Source organism: Cyprinus carpio, chromosome B24 (genome assembly GCF_018340385.1).
Source record: "Cyprinus carpio isolate SPL01 chromosome B24, ASM1834038v1, whole genome shotgun sequence".
Classification (NCBI taxonomy): domain Eukaryota; kingdom Metazoa; phylum Chordata; class Actinopteri; order Cypriniformes; family Cyprinidae; genus Cyprinus; species Cyprinus carpio.
Window position 1 is genome coordinate 20,592,778 of NC_056620.1, and position 14,573 is coordinate 20,607,350.

Consider the following 14,573-nt stretch of genomic DNA (forward strand, 5'->3'; position numbering starts at 1 on the left):
GTTTTTGGAGAAAGATTGCATGTTGTATTTGCACGTTCTTTTCGTGTGCATCATCATGCATATTATAAAAGACTCAGTGGAAAGTGAGACTAGAAATGCTGATGGTATTTTCTGCATTTTAACACAAGATTGATTTAAAAAGTAGTATCCTACCATTTTATTAGCTTAAAAAACTTTCAAGGTCAAAGTTCAGAGTAAGAGACTGTTATGATGAACACATGATTTTCCCATTTTATATCGAAAAAGTTAAGTTACCCATTGTTGAAGAAAATTTATGCTGTCCTTCATGGTAACAACGACATGTTAATAAATTATTACAATACTCTACTAAACTTTATTTATTTATTTAAAAATGTAAATGTGACATTTATCATAACGGTGTTTAATATAAAATGAAATGATTGATCATTGATCAGCTGCTGAAATAATTCTTTTTCATTCCTGGCGCGCGCCATCAAAAATGACTTTTAAAGGCGGCAAACCAGACGCATTGAGCATGCGCACATCCTGAGGGCGGTAAACTACTCATCACGAGCAACTCGGATGTAGAAATGAAAACATTGTTGAGGACACTGTAAACGTCGACCTGCATATTACGAAATAAGGTGAATATTTTGGTGACTTTTTTAATTGGTAAGTTTAGCCTACAAGGCATCACGCGACCTGTTTGTAAATGTGGGTATTTGCGTTCAATTGTATTTTCTTGGTTCTATAGGCCTATGTATTACCAGTTAGTGCTGGCAAGTCTAAAACGACTTTGAACAGTGTCTTATTTATCTCAAATTACAAAATACTTTAGTATAATAGGATTATGCCACAAGATGGCGACATTTACAAGTGAATATTGTGGCTAAGCTTGAAGACAAATCAATTAATACACGTTTAAGTTATCATGTTCATGTTAAGTCATTGATAGGCCTACTATAGTGGAGTCTAACACAGCTCAACACACTTGTCTGATATGATTCATTTGTGTTTTGGGCCATTTCTTAATGAATGAAAGGTTCATTTCTAGGTCAGAAGAGGTTGGTGCTGTCACAAAGATGTAACATCTGAATGTTTGCCCTCTTGATCCACAATCATTAACTTTATATCAAAACAATAAATGTCAAAATCAATGTTAGTTAATAGGATGGGAACGCACTTTATATTTAAGTGAATTAAAAGTTAAAATCCACTATGAAAGACTGAAAATGGTCATAAGCCATATTAAAAACAGTCGTCAGATAAATGTGTGTTGTTTAGTTTTTAAATAAATACGTGCTCATTTCATAGACTTAACAACGTGCCAAACCAATTAACTATAATTTAAAAATAATGTGTAAAATTACATAGTATATGTATGAATTTGTGTGTGAATAAGGACGAAATATAAGCATATCAGCAGATTTAATTCAAATAGTAATATGTCATATAGATCTTAAGCACAGATTCTGAGTCATGTGTGTGCATCTACAAACAGCCTGCAATGCAAACTCAAACTGACACGATGCTCTGTATGGTGGGTGGAAAACACAAAGCACACACACATACACATACACATACACAGAAACACATTGATCTGTGGGCAGGTAGCAATCTGACATCAAAAAGTACACTTTGGCACGTTACTGTTTGAATGTGTGTGTGTGTGTGTGGTACGTGTCGTAGGAAGCGAGCATGTAAATCAAAACCATCTTGATTTCCCACATCTTATTTTGAGGTTTAAGGCCTCCATGGAGACAACAATCACTCCTACTTATGCAAAGACAAACAAATCTTTGTTTCACTGAATTAAAAACCTTGAGCAAAAACAATTAAAAATTTAATTACAGTAAATAACTTTTGGCTTGTAAACAATGTAGTGTTTAATTCATGAGAAATTAAAGAAAATTTCCCCCACTATAATATAATTCTAAAATCTCCCACTATGCACAAACATATATATTTTCTTCATATATATTTTTGCACACACTTAACCATAAGTAATTACATTTTTACCTAAAACATGCAGAAGCCCTGAAGATGAAGGTGAAAGTGTCTTTTTGATTTGCCTTCATGAGTGTATTTATAGGAATGCACAATATATCGGCACTGTGTTTAGTTTTGGTTGATTTTAGAGATTAATTTATTGGGATCAATATTAATGAAAACCCATTTCTACCACATATGAAAAATAAAATAACTCTTTTGACATATAAAGTCTTAATGATGAGACTTGTCTCTTAATTTCAACATTTTATGTCAGTTTTTTTCTTATGTGGCAGAAATAGTATTGGACATTTAATTGTGCATTTATTATGCTTTTTAGCTATTTTTAAATTTATTTGCTGCCAAATAAATTTCAGATTTTTTTCATACTGTACATTGTTTTATACTGTACATACTGTGATGCCTAAATTTATTTTGGTATTTATATAAATATTTATGTATTTATACTGTATACTTTGACTGTAAAAAATGACTGTGATTTTAACGGTAAAAAACTGAAAATGCTACAGTACAAACCTGTTAAATGGTTAGTGGTAATTTCCTGTAAAATTTACAGGGAAAAAACGTAAACTGACGTTCCCAGAATTCTCCTTGCTTTGCATTTCAAATTTTGTTTGAATTTGATGTTTTTTCTTTGAAATAACTATGTTTCTTCTTATTTTTTCTTATCTGTTATATTTATTAGGGTTGTATGTTACATATAATGTTGTTAAATTAATATTTATTGCATATTTCAATTTAATGAGTCTCACCATTATGGTGTTTAGTGCTTGTGTGAATGACTCTGTGCACCTTCTACATTGTAAAAAAAAAAATCTGTAAAATTTACAGTAATAAACCGGCAGCTGTGGTTGCCAGAATTCTACCGTAAAAAATACGGTAACAGCGTTTTACGGTACAGTTAAATACTGTAATTTCATTAACTGATATAATGTTAATATACCAACCTATTGAAGTACTGAAATTTGTTTTGTACCTACCTTTGTAATACACTGATAACCACCAAAAGCAGGTGGTGATTGAAAAAGTCACGTGATGAACCAAAGTCCATCACAAGCAGCTTTTAAATAATAATATATGTATGAAATTGTATAGAATTTAAATATCGGCTGTTGATTGGTTATCAGTCATACTAAAAATAATTATTCATCAAAACACTTAATAACATCGGTCAGCATTTTAATATGTGCATTCATATCTATTTCCTTTTTTATTCCTGCTATGTGTAACAACACAAACATATCAAAACGACATATTTTCTGTGCATTTATAGGGCAATATAAGACAAAATACATATTTCTTTACCGTAATTAGCATGTACAGTAGTGTCGCCTTTGGCCAAGAGAGGCACATTGCTAATTATATGATTTTTTATTTATTCCTCCATAACTTGCCCCAGATCACCTTGACTATGAGAAATAAAAGCTTTCGAGTAGACGCTAAGAAAAATGTCGAGAAATCATGCATAAATATTGTGGGTGTTTTTATGTTGTTACACACAGTGCAAAAAACATGATTATAAAAATGGATAATAAAAATGTTTTTCTTGCATTTTTCACCTTTTCCTTCAGGGCTGTTTGGGACATTGGTGAGTGTCTCTTACAATATTTTGTAGTATGAGTTCCTCAAATGCAGTGGTACCATAAAATAGTGCGATAGTTATGCTGTGTGAATGCATTGTGTAACTTGTGAGGTGATGCTGAAATGACTGGACAGCTGTTTTTAATGCTTTTCATCGCTTTTAAAGTTACCAGCTATTGCCTTTCCTCTGTGTGCTGCCAGACATGGACACAATTCCAGAAAAAATCCCACACATATATGTTCATGCATATAGACACTGAGCACATGCATGCAAACGCAGCTCTAAAGATCATTCTAGCTTACATCATGGTCTGTCCGGCCCAGCCTGAGGTTTATCTGTACATTATGTTTGCTTTCAAGTAAAATCGAATAAGGAACAAGAAATCCCCCCTCGCTCAAGGATGAGCAGGACGCGTGCATCTCTTTGGGGGCTTGTGACTGACTCAAGGGGCTTGTTGTTCTCAGCTGGCGGAGGCAAGGGGAAGAGACGAGCTGTGGAGGAAGTAAATTACATAGGGAGGGCTGAAAAAGTCTCTGTTCTTGTCGCATTACTGCGGCCGCCGTCAAGGGCACCGCGGCCACGGTTTGAGTCACTGCGCTCAGAGCTCCGCACGGCCTTTGTTCCCTGCAGCCAATGATCAACATTCTCTCTGTTTCAGTGACTCACAGTGATAGTCAGCAAGCCCTCCCCTAGTCTTCATCATGTCCCATGACAGCATTACAAGCTACTAGAGAGAATGGAAAAGTATGCAATGTTTGTGTGAAAACGCACCTTCGGTTTTAGACTGTTGTGTACGGTTGAACAAATGAAAGGCACCGTAGCAACATGAATTTAAAGTGATACTTCACCCAAAAATGCTTAACTCGCCATCATGTCCTTCCAAACCTGTATGACCCTTTTTTTTCTTTTTTTTTTGTTGCTGTATATAGAAGATGTTTTAAGAACTGTTTTATCCATTCCTTTAAAGAATATGGGGTCCAAAACAACACTGCCATCTCCCACTCCCATCAATTATCAATGTATAAATATAAAATATTTCATAACATATTCCACAAAATCAAGAAACTCTTGTATGGAATGACATGAAAAATTACGAAAAGTTCTTTTTGGGTGAACTGTCACTTTAATTGTCCTTCTCAAGTGATGGCTCATGGCTTATAGCTATTCTGGTTACTAGCGCTGACCTTTAGCCATTACACCATTGCAACCAGGAACTTGAACTGGAATCTAATGAATAAAATGAATTCATAACTCATTTTACTTCTGTAATGCAACACATTTCTGAATGAACCAACAGAAATATGTAGGTTTGGACTAAATTATATCCTGTTGTAAGTGAGGAACAAGTTACAAAGTCACTTTTAATTTGTACATAATTTGTATAAATAATGTGCACTGAGGCATTCTTCACAATAAGACCAGGAGCATGCATTAAATAGGTAAATAAATAGAGTCCATTTTGATAAGTGTTATTTTTGCTTTATTTAAATATAATGTAGTTTTTATTAATATTTTGAATAAATATTTATACATTTTTTTTATTTTCAGTTTAATGATATTTATTATATTTTAGTTTAATTCAGTCTTTTTGGGTATGTTTACCTAAAAGTGACATAATAAAAATGTCTAAATGTTTTTCCTTTGTGGTTTTTGCGTACAGACGACAATGTTGTCAAAACGATCCCTGTTCACGTGGATCCACGAAAATGACCTAAAATGCTGTATTGTGCATATGCTAGGCCAGTAGTTGGCGATGTCACTTTGTAAGGAAAGGCTACGCACACATGTAATATGCATGCATATGACGTCACCGTTTTCATAAATGAGCATTTTTTTTAATTACATTTAAATTTACTTTGACACCCATTTTCAAACGTTTGCATTTAGAAAAATTTTCAGTTTTTAGCAGAAGACAGTGTTATGTTAACGCCCCCTGTATGTGCTTTTGTCATTTTTATTATTTGCATTTATTTTTTAAATGCATTTTGATTAGTTGGCAAGGCAACATTTCAAATTTTTGTTTTTGTTTTTCCATCTAATATTTAGATTTTATTTAAGCTTTATATTAATTAGTATAAATGTTTTAAATAGATTTAGTTTTGATTAACAATAAAAACCCTGGTTTGATGCCATGTTAATGTTACCAACACGACTCCATTCTCAAGATTGAGCATTAGCTCCTGCAGCTGCAGTGGAACATCTTTTTACGTGGGCTGGGAATCAGACCCAGGTGTCCAGCATGGTGGGAAAATTCTACCACTGTACCAGAAATGTGCCCATAACAAGCCCAAGGCTGTGCATTTCTAAGCAGGTCTTCTTTCAGACTTGACATTCATTAAATAAATGGCCGGAAAGGACCTGTAATAAACCAGCAACCTCAGGAAACCATTTACCACCTGCTTCAGCTGGCTTTGTGATGTTCTTGAGCTCTTCGCTTAAGGTAGGTGCAGGCAGTGCAGTTTGTTCTATCCTTTATGATGGTTGCTTGTCAGAAATGTATATGTTGAATGTGATGTAAGGTGCTATAGAAAACAGCATGTAAACAAACGTATAGAGATCTTGTATGAAAGTTAGTAGTTTTTTATGTCAGACTGTGTGCCGTATATCTAAGAAGTTTGACAGAGTTAGTTATGCCTTCAATAGGGTCATGTTTTGACATCCACTTTGATGTGCATAACAAAGAACTCAAGTGATTGAACTCGATCATGGCTGGACGGAAGGACATTTGTGGACCGCTCATTTTTCAAAGCAAACTTAAGGTAAATTGTAAATATGAATATAAATATCAAGAGAAAACTACCAAGATATCGTACCAACTTTATTTTCTTCCTTTCACAGAAGGAGTACGTCATTAATTGCTGTTCAAATTGATTCTTAATTAGACGAACGTTGTAGGAGCAACCACACAGCAGGATTGTGATGCATCATTTCTGATACTGTCAGAACTTCGTTGGAGGCTAAGATTAATCACAAGGGCAATTGATTGTTTGCTGGTGAGCATGTCACACTGAACTTTAAATGACCTGTAATGAAACCATTCCAAAAATGCAAATTTTTCTCTGATGGATTAAATGTGGTATACTGGGCTTTAGAATGTTGGGTTGATGAAGAAGACTGGGCCCTAATTCTCCATTCACCATTCACATCTTGTTTCTTGATCTTTTCAGGTTAATGCCATGGGGAAGCTAGTCTCGCGTAGCCAGACCTTCAGACTGCAGCCAAGGACATGGAAATGTCACCCCAATAACAGACCGTTGTGTAAAACTCTTGGACTTTTGGAGAGATTCTATGCCGCGAACTTTAAATATTTCACATACTTTTGAAACACTACGGCTTTCTTCTTTTGTGAGGGGGTTTGGCGTCACAGCATCTTTGTTTCCAGACAGAACGTTAAAGAACGCGACACACACGAAATTCTGTAGAATTCAACCAATCCGATGATGACTTCGACACTCCTGAAGTATTTCCACTTTTGTGTCCCATATGCATCAGACGTTTAGCCAACAGTCTGTGGGTGTGACGTCTGAGGATGAGACTATGGGGAGACTTTGGCTTTGGATCGAAATACCTCCTGAATGAACAAATATAATGTAAATATTGCCATATTCATACAGTTGTGTTCATTAAAGCAGCCTGCTGTTCTTTGTACAACTGGATCATAGCACAAGACAACAACTGATCATCAACTCATATACGAGTTAAGGTTTATTTAATTAAATAAGACAATACTAGCATGCCCGTAGCGTGCTCTCATAATTTTGAGCGAGATATGGAAGAATTACTATATGTTTAGTGCACATAAATAAACAATGACATAATTACATAACGATGCCAGGAAGATGTGTCGAGGCGGTTTTAAGAGACAGAGAAAGAGGGAAGTGGAAAAATCCTTTTGCTTGCACTCAGCAGGTGTCCCTTTCGATTAACTGATGCTTAGAATGCATCCTGTCATATTTACTTGACCATCACGCAGACAGAGAAAACAGACTATCTCTTCTTCATCTTCCCTCTCCTCTCGTGCTTTATTTAACCACCACGTCTAAACCCTGCCATCGAGTCTTGCTGTTCAACAAGTGGAAAATCAAATCATATTTCAAAAGACTGCACAATAAAACACACTTAAAGGACTTGGCATTGGGTTTCCCCAAATACCCTTCTTTCTCTCTGATTTCCTCTCGCTCTCCCACTGTTTCTTCTTTTGCAGAAAGCCTCCTCCCACTTGTCCTTTTAGAGTCATACAAATGAAACCCACTAGAAGGGCATTCTCTCTCTATCTCTCTCAATCCTACTTCCTTCCTCAACGCCCAAACACTTCTCTCCACTCACCTGCTGAAACAGTGAATGCTCTCTCTCTTTCAACCAAGAAAGACACACACACACTCATCTGAGATCCCTGGTGGTTCTCATTTTTCCTCTCATCTTCGTGAGCACCTGACGTTGAGGGAGTTTGTTCCCTCTCACTCCCAGAGGTCAATATTCCGGCTTACGGTGAGAGCTCCGTACTGGCGGCCCAGCCGCTTTCCCGCTTTAGCCTGGGACGGAAGACCCTGCTGGGGGCCGGTACGGCCGTCATGCTGCTCTTGGTGCTGGTGGTCCTCATTCCTGTTCTGGTTCATCTAGCAGGCAGCAGCGAAAACGGAGGTCAGTACGAGATGCTGGGCACTTGCCGAATGGTCTGCGATCCGTTTTTGGAAAAAACTGGCACTACAGATGGTATCGGTACGGGCACGGCTATCACTAATACGCAGCTGGAAGCTGAGGCACTGACTGATCATAGCATGGGACCCCCTTTGCCCACCTACGCCCACGGACCGCAGGGCAAACCTGGCCGCCAAGGAAAACCAGGGCTACCAGGACCTCCGGGTCCTCCAGGACCCCCGGGACCACCTGGAGAGCCAGGTCCTCCAGGACCAATGGGGCCACCGGGAAATAAAAACCACACAGAGCGGCCGGACATCTTTGCTCTGGGTGGAAGAACAGCTACCGGAATGGGGACAGCCGTCTATACCATGGGACCCCGCGTGGCCTTTTACGCAGGTCTGCGAAATCCGCAGGAGGGCTACGAGGTTCTGAGGTTTGATGACATAGTTACAAACATTGGGAATAACTACGATGGATCGACTGGGAAATTTGTGTGCAAGGTTCCAGGGACGTACTTCTTCACGTATAACGTCCTCATGAGAGGAGGAGATGGAACCAGTATGTGGGCGGATCTCCTTAAAAACGGACAGGTAAGAGTTTTGCAGCTAACACACCTGTACTGAAGTTTATGAAAACACATTTTTTATAATATAATATTATAATATTCATAATTATGTATTTTACTACACATCTATTGTTTTATAAAATGTTAATTATAATGACTGCAGATTTAGATAACTATCAGTCCTTGATCTGTTTAACATTGCAATAATGTCTATGTCTGATTTAAATGGAAAGATAAGGTGCATATTATCCCGGCAGCATATGCAATTCATACATTACATAACACTGATGAAACACAGAGTGCTACTGGGATGTAATTCATCGAGTTTCTGAATAATTCCACTCCAGTGGGTTTCAATTTGAATATTCATATATCAGGATATCCTGTTTGTATCAGAGAGTGCATTTAGGGTTGCTTTCCAGCAAAGGTCAGTTTCCTGTTTGAGATGAACTTCTGTCAGGTCAATGTAAACCATAAACAAGGAAAGGTTTCACTAAATTAAGAGTTCACCTCTAGTCAGAAGGGCTGCTTTGTGTCACTCTCTGTGTGTGTGTGTGTGTGTGTGTGTGTGTGTGTGTGTGTGTGTGTGTGTGTGTGTGTGTGTGTGTGTGTGTGTGTGTGTGTGTGTGTGTGTGTGTGTACATACTATACACATACTTTTATTTCTGGCATCCCTCAGTGTGTGATTCTGAATCAGGGCACTTCTCAGACACCCACGGCCACTCAAACACGTGCATAAATTCAGTATGAGTCTGTCACACACGCAAAATAAATACTTTAAAAGATGCCACACACATCAGAATATGCATCAGAATGAATATATATATATATATATATATATATATATACACACACACACACACACACACACAAAGGTTTACAGAAAAAAAAAAAACTTTTTAAATATAGTTCATATAACCCTATGACTGTCTTTTTATACATACACACACACACACATATATATATATATATATATAGTATACATATATATAACTTATAGATAGATAAATTTCAAAATATATATTAAGTATTTAAATATACGTAAATATAAATATAAGTAGTATTTTCAATAATATATATACACATACACACATTTATAATATTTATATTTTTATTATTTTATTAGTTTATTGCTGCTATTAAAGGGATAGTGAATGTAAATACAAGCCATCCTAGGTGTATATGACTGTCTTCCAAGCATTATAATGGGGGTAAAGATTTTGCTGTGTGGAGTACTTTTTATGATGAATAGATGCACTTTTTTGGGCTTCAAAATCTTGGCCCCTATTCACTACCATTGTAAAAGTTTGGAAGAGCCAGGACATTTTTAATATAACTCTGATTGTATTTCTCTAAAAGAAAAAGATCATATACACCCAGTATGGCTTGAGTAAATCATGGTGTAATTTTAATTTTTGGGTGAACTATCCCTTTAACACGAAACACTAGAGTATCGTTGTGTTTCATAAAATCTTGACACAAACACTGTGCACACATGGCTATTCTGTATATATCTTTTATCTCCTTTGCTTTAGCCAGGCTGTGGGCTCTGATTATAATTCCCTCATGCTCAGTCAGTCATACACAAGGAAACACACATGACGGATATGAGTTCATACACACAGATACATGTATATATACACACCCACGCATGCTGTGTGCTTGAGTCAGCTGTGTTACTCATGTGAGCGCAGAGAGAGATGGCCCACAGCGACAGCATTTCACCGTCTGACTGATGCCCTCATATCTGAGCGACTTCAGTCCCTGTCCATCAAACAAGTAAATGACAAAATTGTCCATCCTCTCTGGCTCTCAAATAAACACTTAAATCGTTTTTATCCCATTAGCTCAAACCTACTCAAAGTTGTTTGCCCAACCTGGTTTTAAAGAGGAGGTGGCCTGTTTTATTTATAGAGGCTGGAAATAATGAGGAGGGTAGTGAGAATGTGATGGGAATGTGACACAGACTGGACGGAAACCCACATTTCACAGTGAGAAACAGCTCAATATGTCAAGGCATATTGGTCCCTTTTTACAGTCCCTTTTAAAGCACTCTGTGGCCATCTGGTAAAACCCCCGACTGCATTTTTCTGTGTTGGCAGTAGACATACAATTACAGGTTGTATGCAGTTGAATGAAGAGAGAGCAAAATCACCAAAAGCATATTACAGACCTGGCAGCAATTGTATGATAAGTTATGCTTCTTTAGCTCAAATCATGGAGTTAATTGACCATTTTGCATTTAAGTTGTCTGGATTTGAGTGGATTAATGCTATAGTTTCAGTAAAGTATGCCAGATTGTGCCATGATTGCATTAATTTTGGCTTTGCCATTTACTTAATGCAATGCATGTGTAAAGCATGTGCAAATAACAGCTGAAATTGTCTCTGAGAATGTGCATAAATTGCTTTTGGTGTTTTTTTTTTTTTTTTTTTTTTTTTTTAATGCAGCTTTCATGTTTTGTGTTGAATTATATTAATGCTGGTTAGTTTTATCAGAATTGCTGTAAACCTGTATGAAGGAAGTAGACCTGTTTAAAGCTTGCAACCACATTTCCTTTGTAGGATTCTTGTATTTAAATGAACTGAGGAACATCCAATTCTTGTTTGCCTCCAGCTTTACTTCTGATCGCATTTTCATAATTTACATTTTTAAAAGGTCTGCCTTAGAAGAAGCACAGATAAACCATCAGCTATTCGAAACAGATTCATGAAAACATTGTTAGCTCATTTTAATCTGCCGGAAAAAACATAGCTGGTAATTTGAGAGTCAGACAGTATGTCATCAAAGTAATGAGATGATATGCTATTGCATAAACAGGAAAAAAAAATAGTGTTTCAATCCCATCTGTTTCACGTAAAGAAAAGCTGTAAAGAAATTCTTCATCCAAAAATGTTATTTGTTAACCAATTGTCATGTAAAATTCAACATTTTTCAAAAGAAGTGTCTTTTATGCTCACCAAGGCTGCATTTTTAAAATCAAAAACACTGTAAAAACAGTGATATTGTGAAATATTATTACAATTTAACAAATATTATTTTTTTTTCCTGTGATGCAAACCTGAATTTTCAGCATCATAACTCCATTCTTCAGTGTCACATGATCCTTCAGAAATCATTCTAATATTTCCTGCTCAAAAAACATTTCTGATTATTATCAATGTTGAAAACAGTTGTCCTGCTTCATATTTTTCAGGATTGTTTATTGAATAAAAAAGTTAAAATGAACCAAACATAAATCTTTTGTAACATGAATGTCTTTACTGTCACTTTTAATGCATTCTTGCTGAAAAAATAAATAAAAATCTTGTTTCATTAAAAACATACTTTAATGATATAGTATACATATATAAATATTATGAGTCAATCTCTTTCAGGTTTGAAAGACTGAACAGCTGTATTAAATGTCACATTGAGCTGAAGGTCTCTCTTGTTCCTCTTCCTCTCTTTGCAGGTGAGAGCCAGTGCCATCGCTCAGGATCAGGATCAGAGTTATGACTATGCCTCAAACACCGTCATCCTGCACCTCGACCCCGGTGACGAGATCTTCATCAAGCTGGATGGTGGGAAAGCGCACGGCGGGAACAGCAACAAGTACAGCACTTTCGCTGGCTTCATTCTGTACAGTGACTAGAGGTCAAAAGGTCATCGAATTCAGTCTCAGTCTGTAGGTAAGCGATGTTAGGGGGTCTTAACTGATTTAGGTTGTAAATCTGATGTTTATTAACACCCCTGCCATGTTTAGGTCAGGAACGATTTCTTTTTTTTTTTTGCCATTTTTGTTTTACCTCAACTGTTTTCTTTGCTACAGGGTATTTCACCTGAAAATCAACAGCTATACTCTCATAACTGAGTCACAAAACACAAGCTAATTTGTTTAAAGAGTCATTATGCAGCCTGAAGGGAATGGCTTGTATGTTTTGTTGTAGTAGACATGTGGTTTTAAAGCCTGGATCCAATGAGGACACAACTGGAAGTGGTTTTTAATTCTTGAATCTGCTAAAAACCTTCAACAGACACACATGAAATCAACAAGAATGAGAGAGCTGGGCTTCAGGGTTTCATCAGAGTCGTAATTGATCAGAAGCCTAATCTAGTTGATATTTCATTATGATGTTGTCTTTGTATGTCTGATCAATCTGTGAATCTGCACTGCTGTTTATCAATGTCTCCGACTCTATGTGAAGTGAATGACCCTAAATGATAGCCTAAAATATTAATGAGTGTATGCACCTGGTTTTGACTGCTGTAAATTACACCTTGTCCCTGAGAGTCTGTTGTAAATTATAGTAGTGCATCTGTTTGTGATTGCTGTGTGAATGTGGAAGTACTAACACTAATAAAGTGAAGCATTCAATTTATCTTATAGCTAAAGCTAAACCCGTTCATTGTTGTTTCTACCAATGAATTATGAAGTATGTGGTTAATATTACCATTACAAATAAATCTTATCCCACTAAAAGTTACTACTTAACAATGGATGGAGATCTATTATAACTGTCATAGTAACGCTGGTTTAAGAAGATGACGAGCACTATCTAAAATAATGTTGTAAATACAGTATATCACAAAAGCCATGACCTGTAATCTAAATATCTAAATGTTACAGCTTATAGATTTTTGCTTTTGCTAATAAATGGGATTTTTCTAACACTTTTTGTCACTCGGTTGATTGCTAAGTGATGCATGGAGTGTCTGCTGTGTTGTCTACATAGACAGCTGCCTTCAAAGGGAGCATCCTAACACAAAGGAATAGTTCACCTAAAACTGAAAATGTACTCACCCTCAGACCATTCAAGATGTAGATGAGTTTGTCTCTTGCTCAGATTTGGAGAAATGTAGCATTCCATCACTTGCTCACCAATGGATGCTCTGCAGTGAATGGGTGCCGTCAGAATGAGAGTCCAAACAGCTGATGAAAACATCACAATAATCCACAAGTAATCCACACCAAATAACAACTTGTGAAATAAAAAAAAAAGCTGCATTTTTTAACTTTAAACCCATCGCTTCTGGCCAAAATACGAGTCCATACTCCATAATAACAATTACTCCAGTAAAAAAAAAAAAGTCCATCTTCTGTTGTCTTCTCGCATTAAAATCCAAACATCATATTTGTTTAGACCTGTTTTGGACTGTTTTTACTTGGAAATAGTGCTTGATCTGCGCATTTTTCTGTCCTGATTCAGACCAGACAACTTTTTCACGGGAGAAAGTGTTATTATGTATAGAGGAAGCAACATTTTGAAGTTAAAAACGTGTTGATGGATTTGTTTCTTACAAACACAGATTTTTGCTTCACAAGATGTAAATTGGACTGGAGTGATGTGGATTACTTGTGGATTATTGTGATGTTTTTATCAGCTGTTTGGACTCTCATTCTGACGGCACCCATTCACTGCAGAAGATGAAATGCTAAATTTCTCCAAATCTGATGAAGAAACAAACTCATCTACATCTTGGATATCCTGAGGGTGAGTAGATTTTGAGCAAATTATGATTTTAGATTTTTGAAGGATGACAAAAGTGAAGGACATTTTTTGCAAGCCTAACAGTTGTATGCTTTTGAATACTAAATGTCCCCAGCTTGAGCCAAAGTTAGTTAGTGTTGCAATAACATGCACATGGGTCCAAAAGTCTGTCTGAATAAAAAAAAAAATAGCCATAAGAAAGAACTGAACTAATCAAAACCCAAAAATTAACAGGGGGATTTGCTGAAGGCCACATAAGGACCATTATATAGATTTATATAATGAGTCATGATTTTTTTTTTTTTACAGTTAACAATTTTAACAAATACTGCTCAATTAAATG

The 14,573-nt window shown here is 36.4% G+C and overlaps 1 protein-coding gene across 1 annotated transcript; it reads left to right on the top strand.

Moving 5' to 3' along the window:
• The first annotated feature begins 7,058 nt into the window (after nucleotides 1–7,058).
• LOC122142252 (C1q-related factor-like) lies at nucleotides 7,059–13,584 on the top strand. Its single transcript, XM_042752209.1, has 3 exons — nucleotides 7,059–8,784; nucleotides 12,214–12,430; nucleotides 12,571–13,584. Exons 1-2 carry the CDS (start codon nucleotides 8,125–8,127, stop codon nucleotides 12,391–12,393), a joined length of 840 nt encoding a protein of 279 aa, XP_042608143.1. The 5' UTR covers nucleotides 7,059–8,124; the 3' UTR covers nucleotides 12,394–12,430; nucleotides 12,571–13,584.
• The last annotated feature ends 989 nt before the right edge of the window (nucleotides 13,585–14,573 follow it).

Excerpts from the sequence above, each read along its gene's own strand:
- LOC122142252 (XM_042752209.1), top strand. The coding sequence starts at position 8,125 with ATGCTGCTCTTGGTGCTGGTGGTCCTCATTCCTGTTCTGGTTCATCTA. Across the intron at positions 8,785-12,213 it reads ATCTCCTTAAAAACGGACAG|GTGAGAGCCAGTGCCATCGC; the intron begins GTAAGAGTTTTG and ends CTCTCTTTGCAG.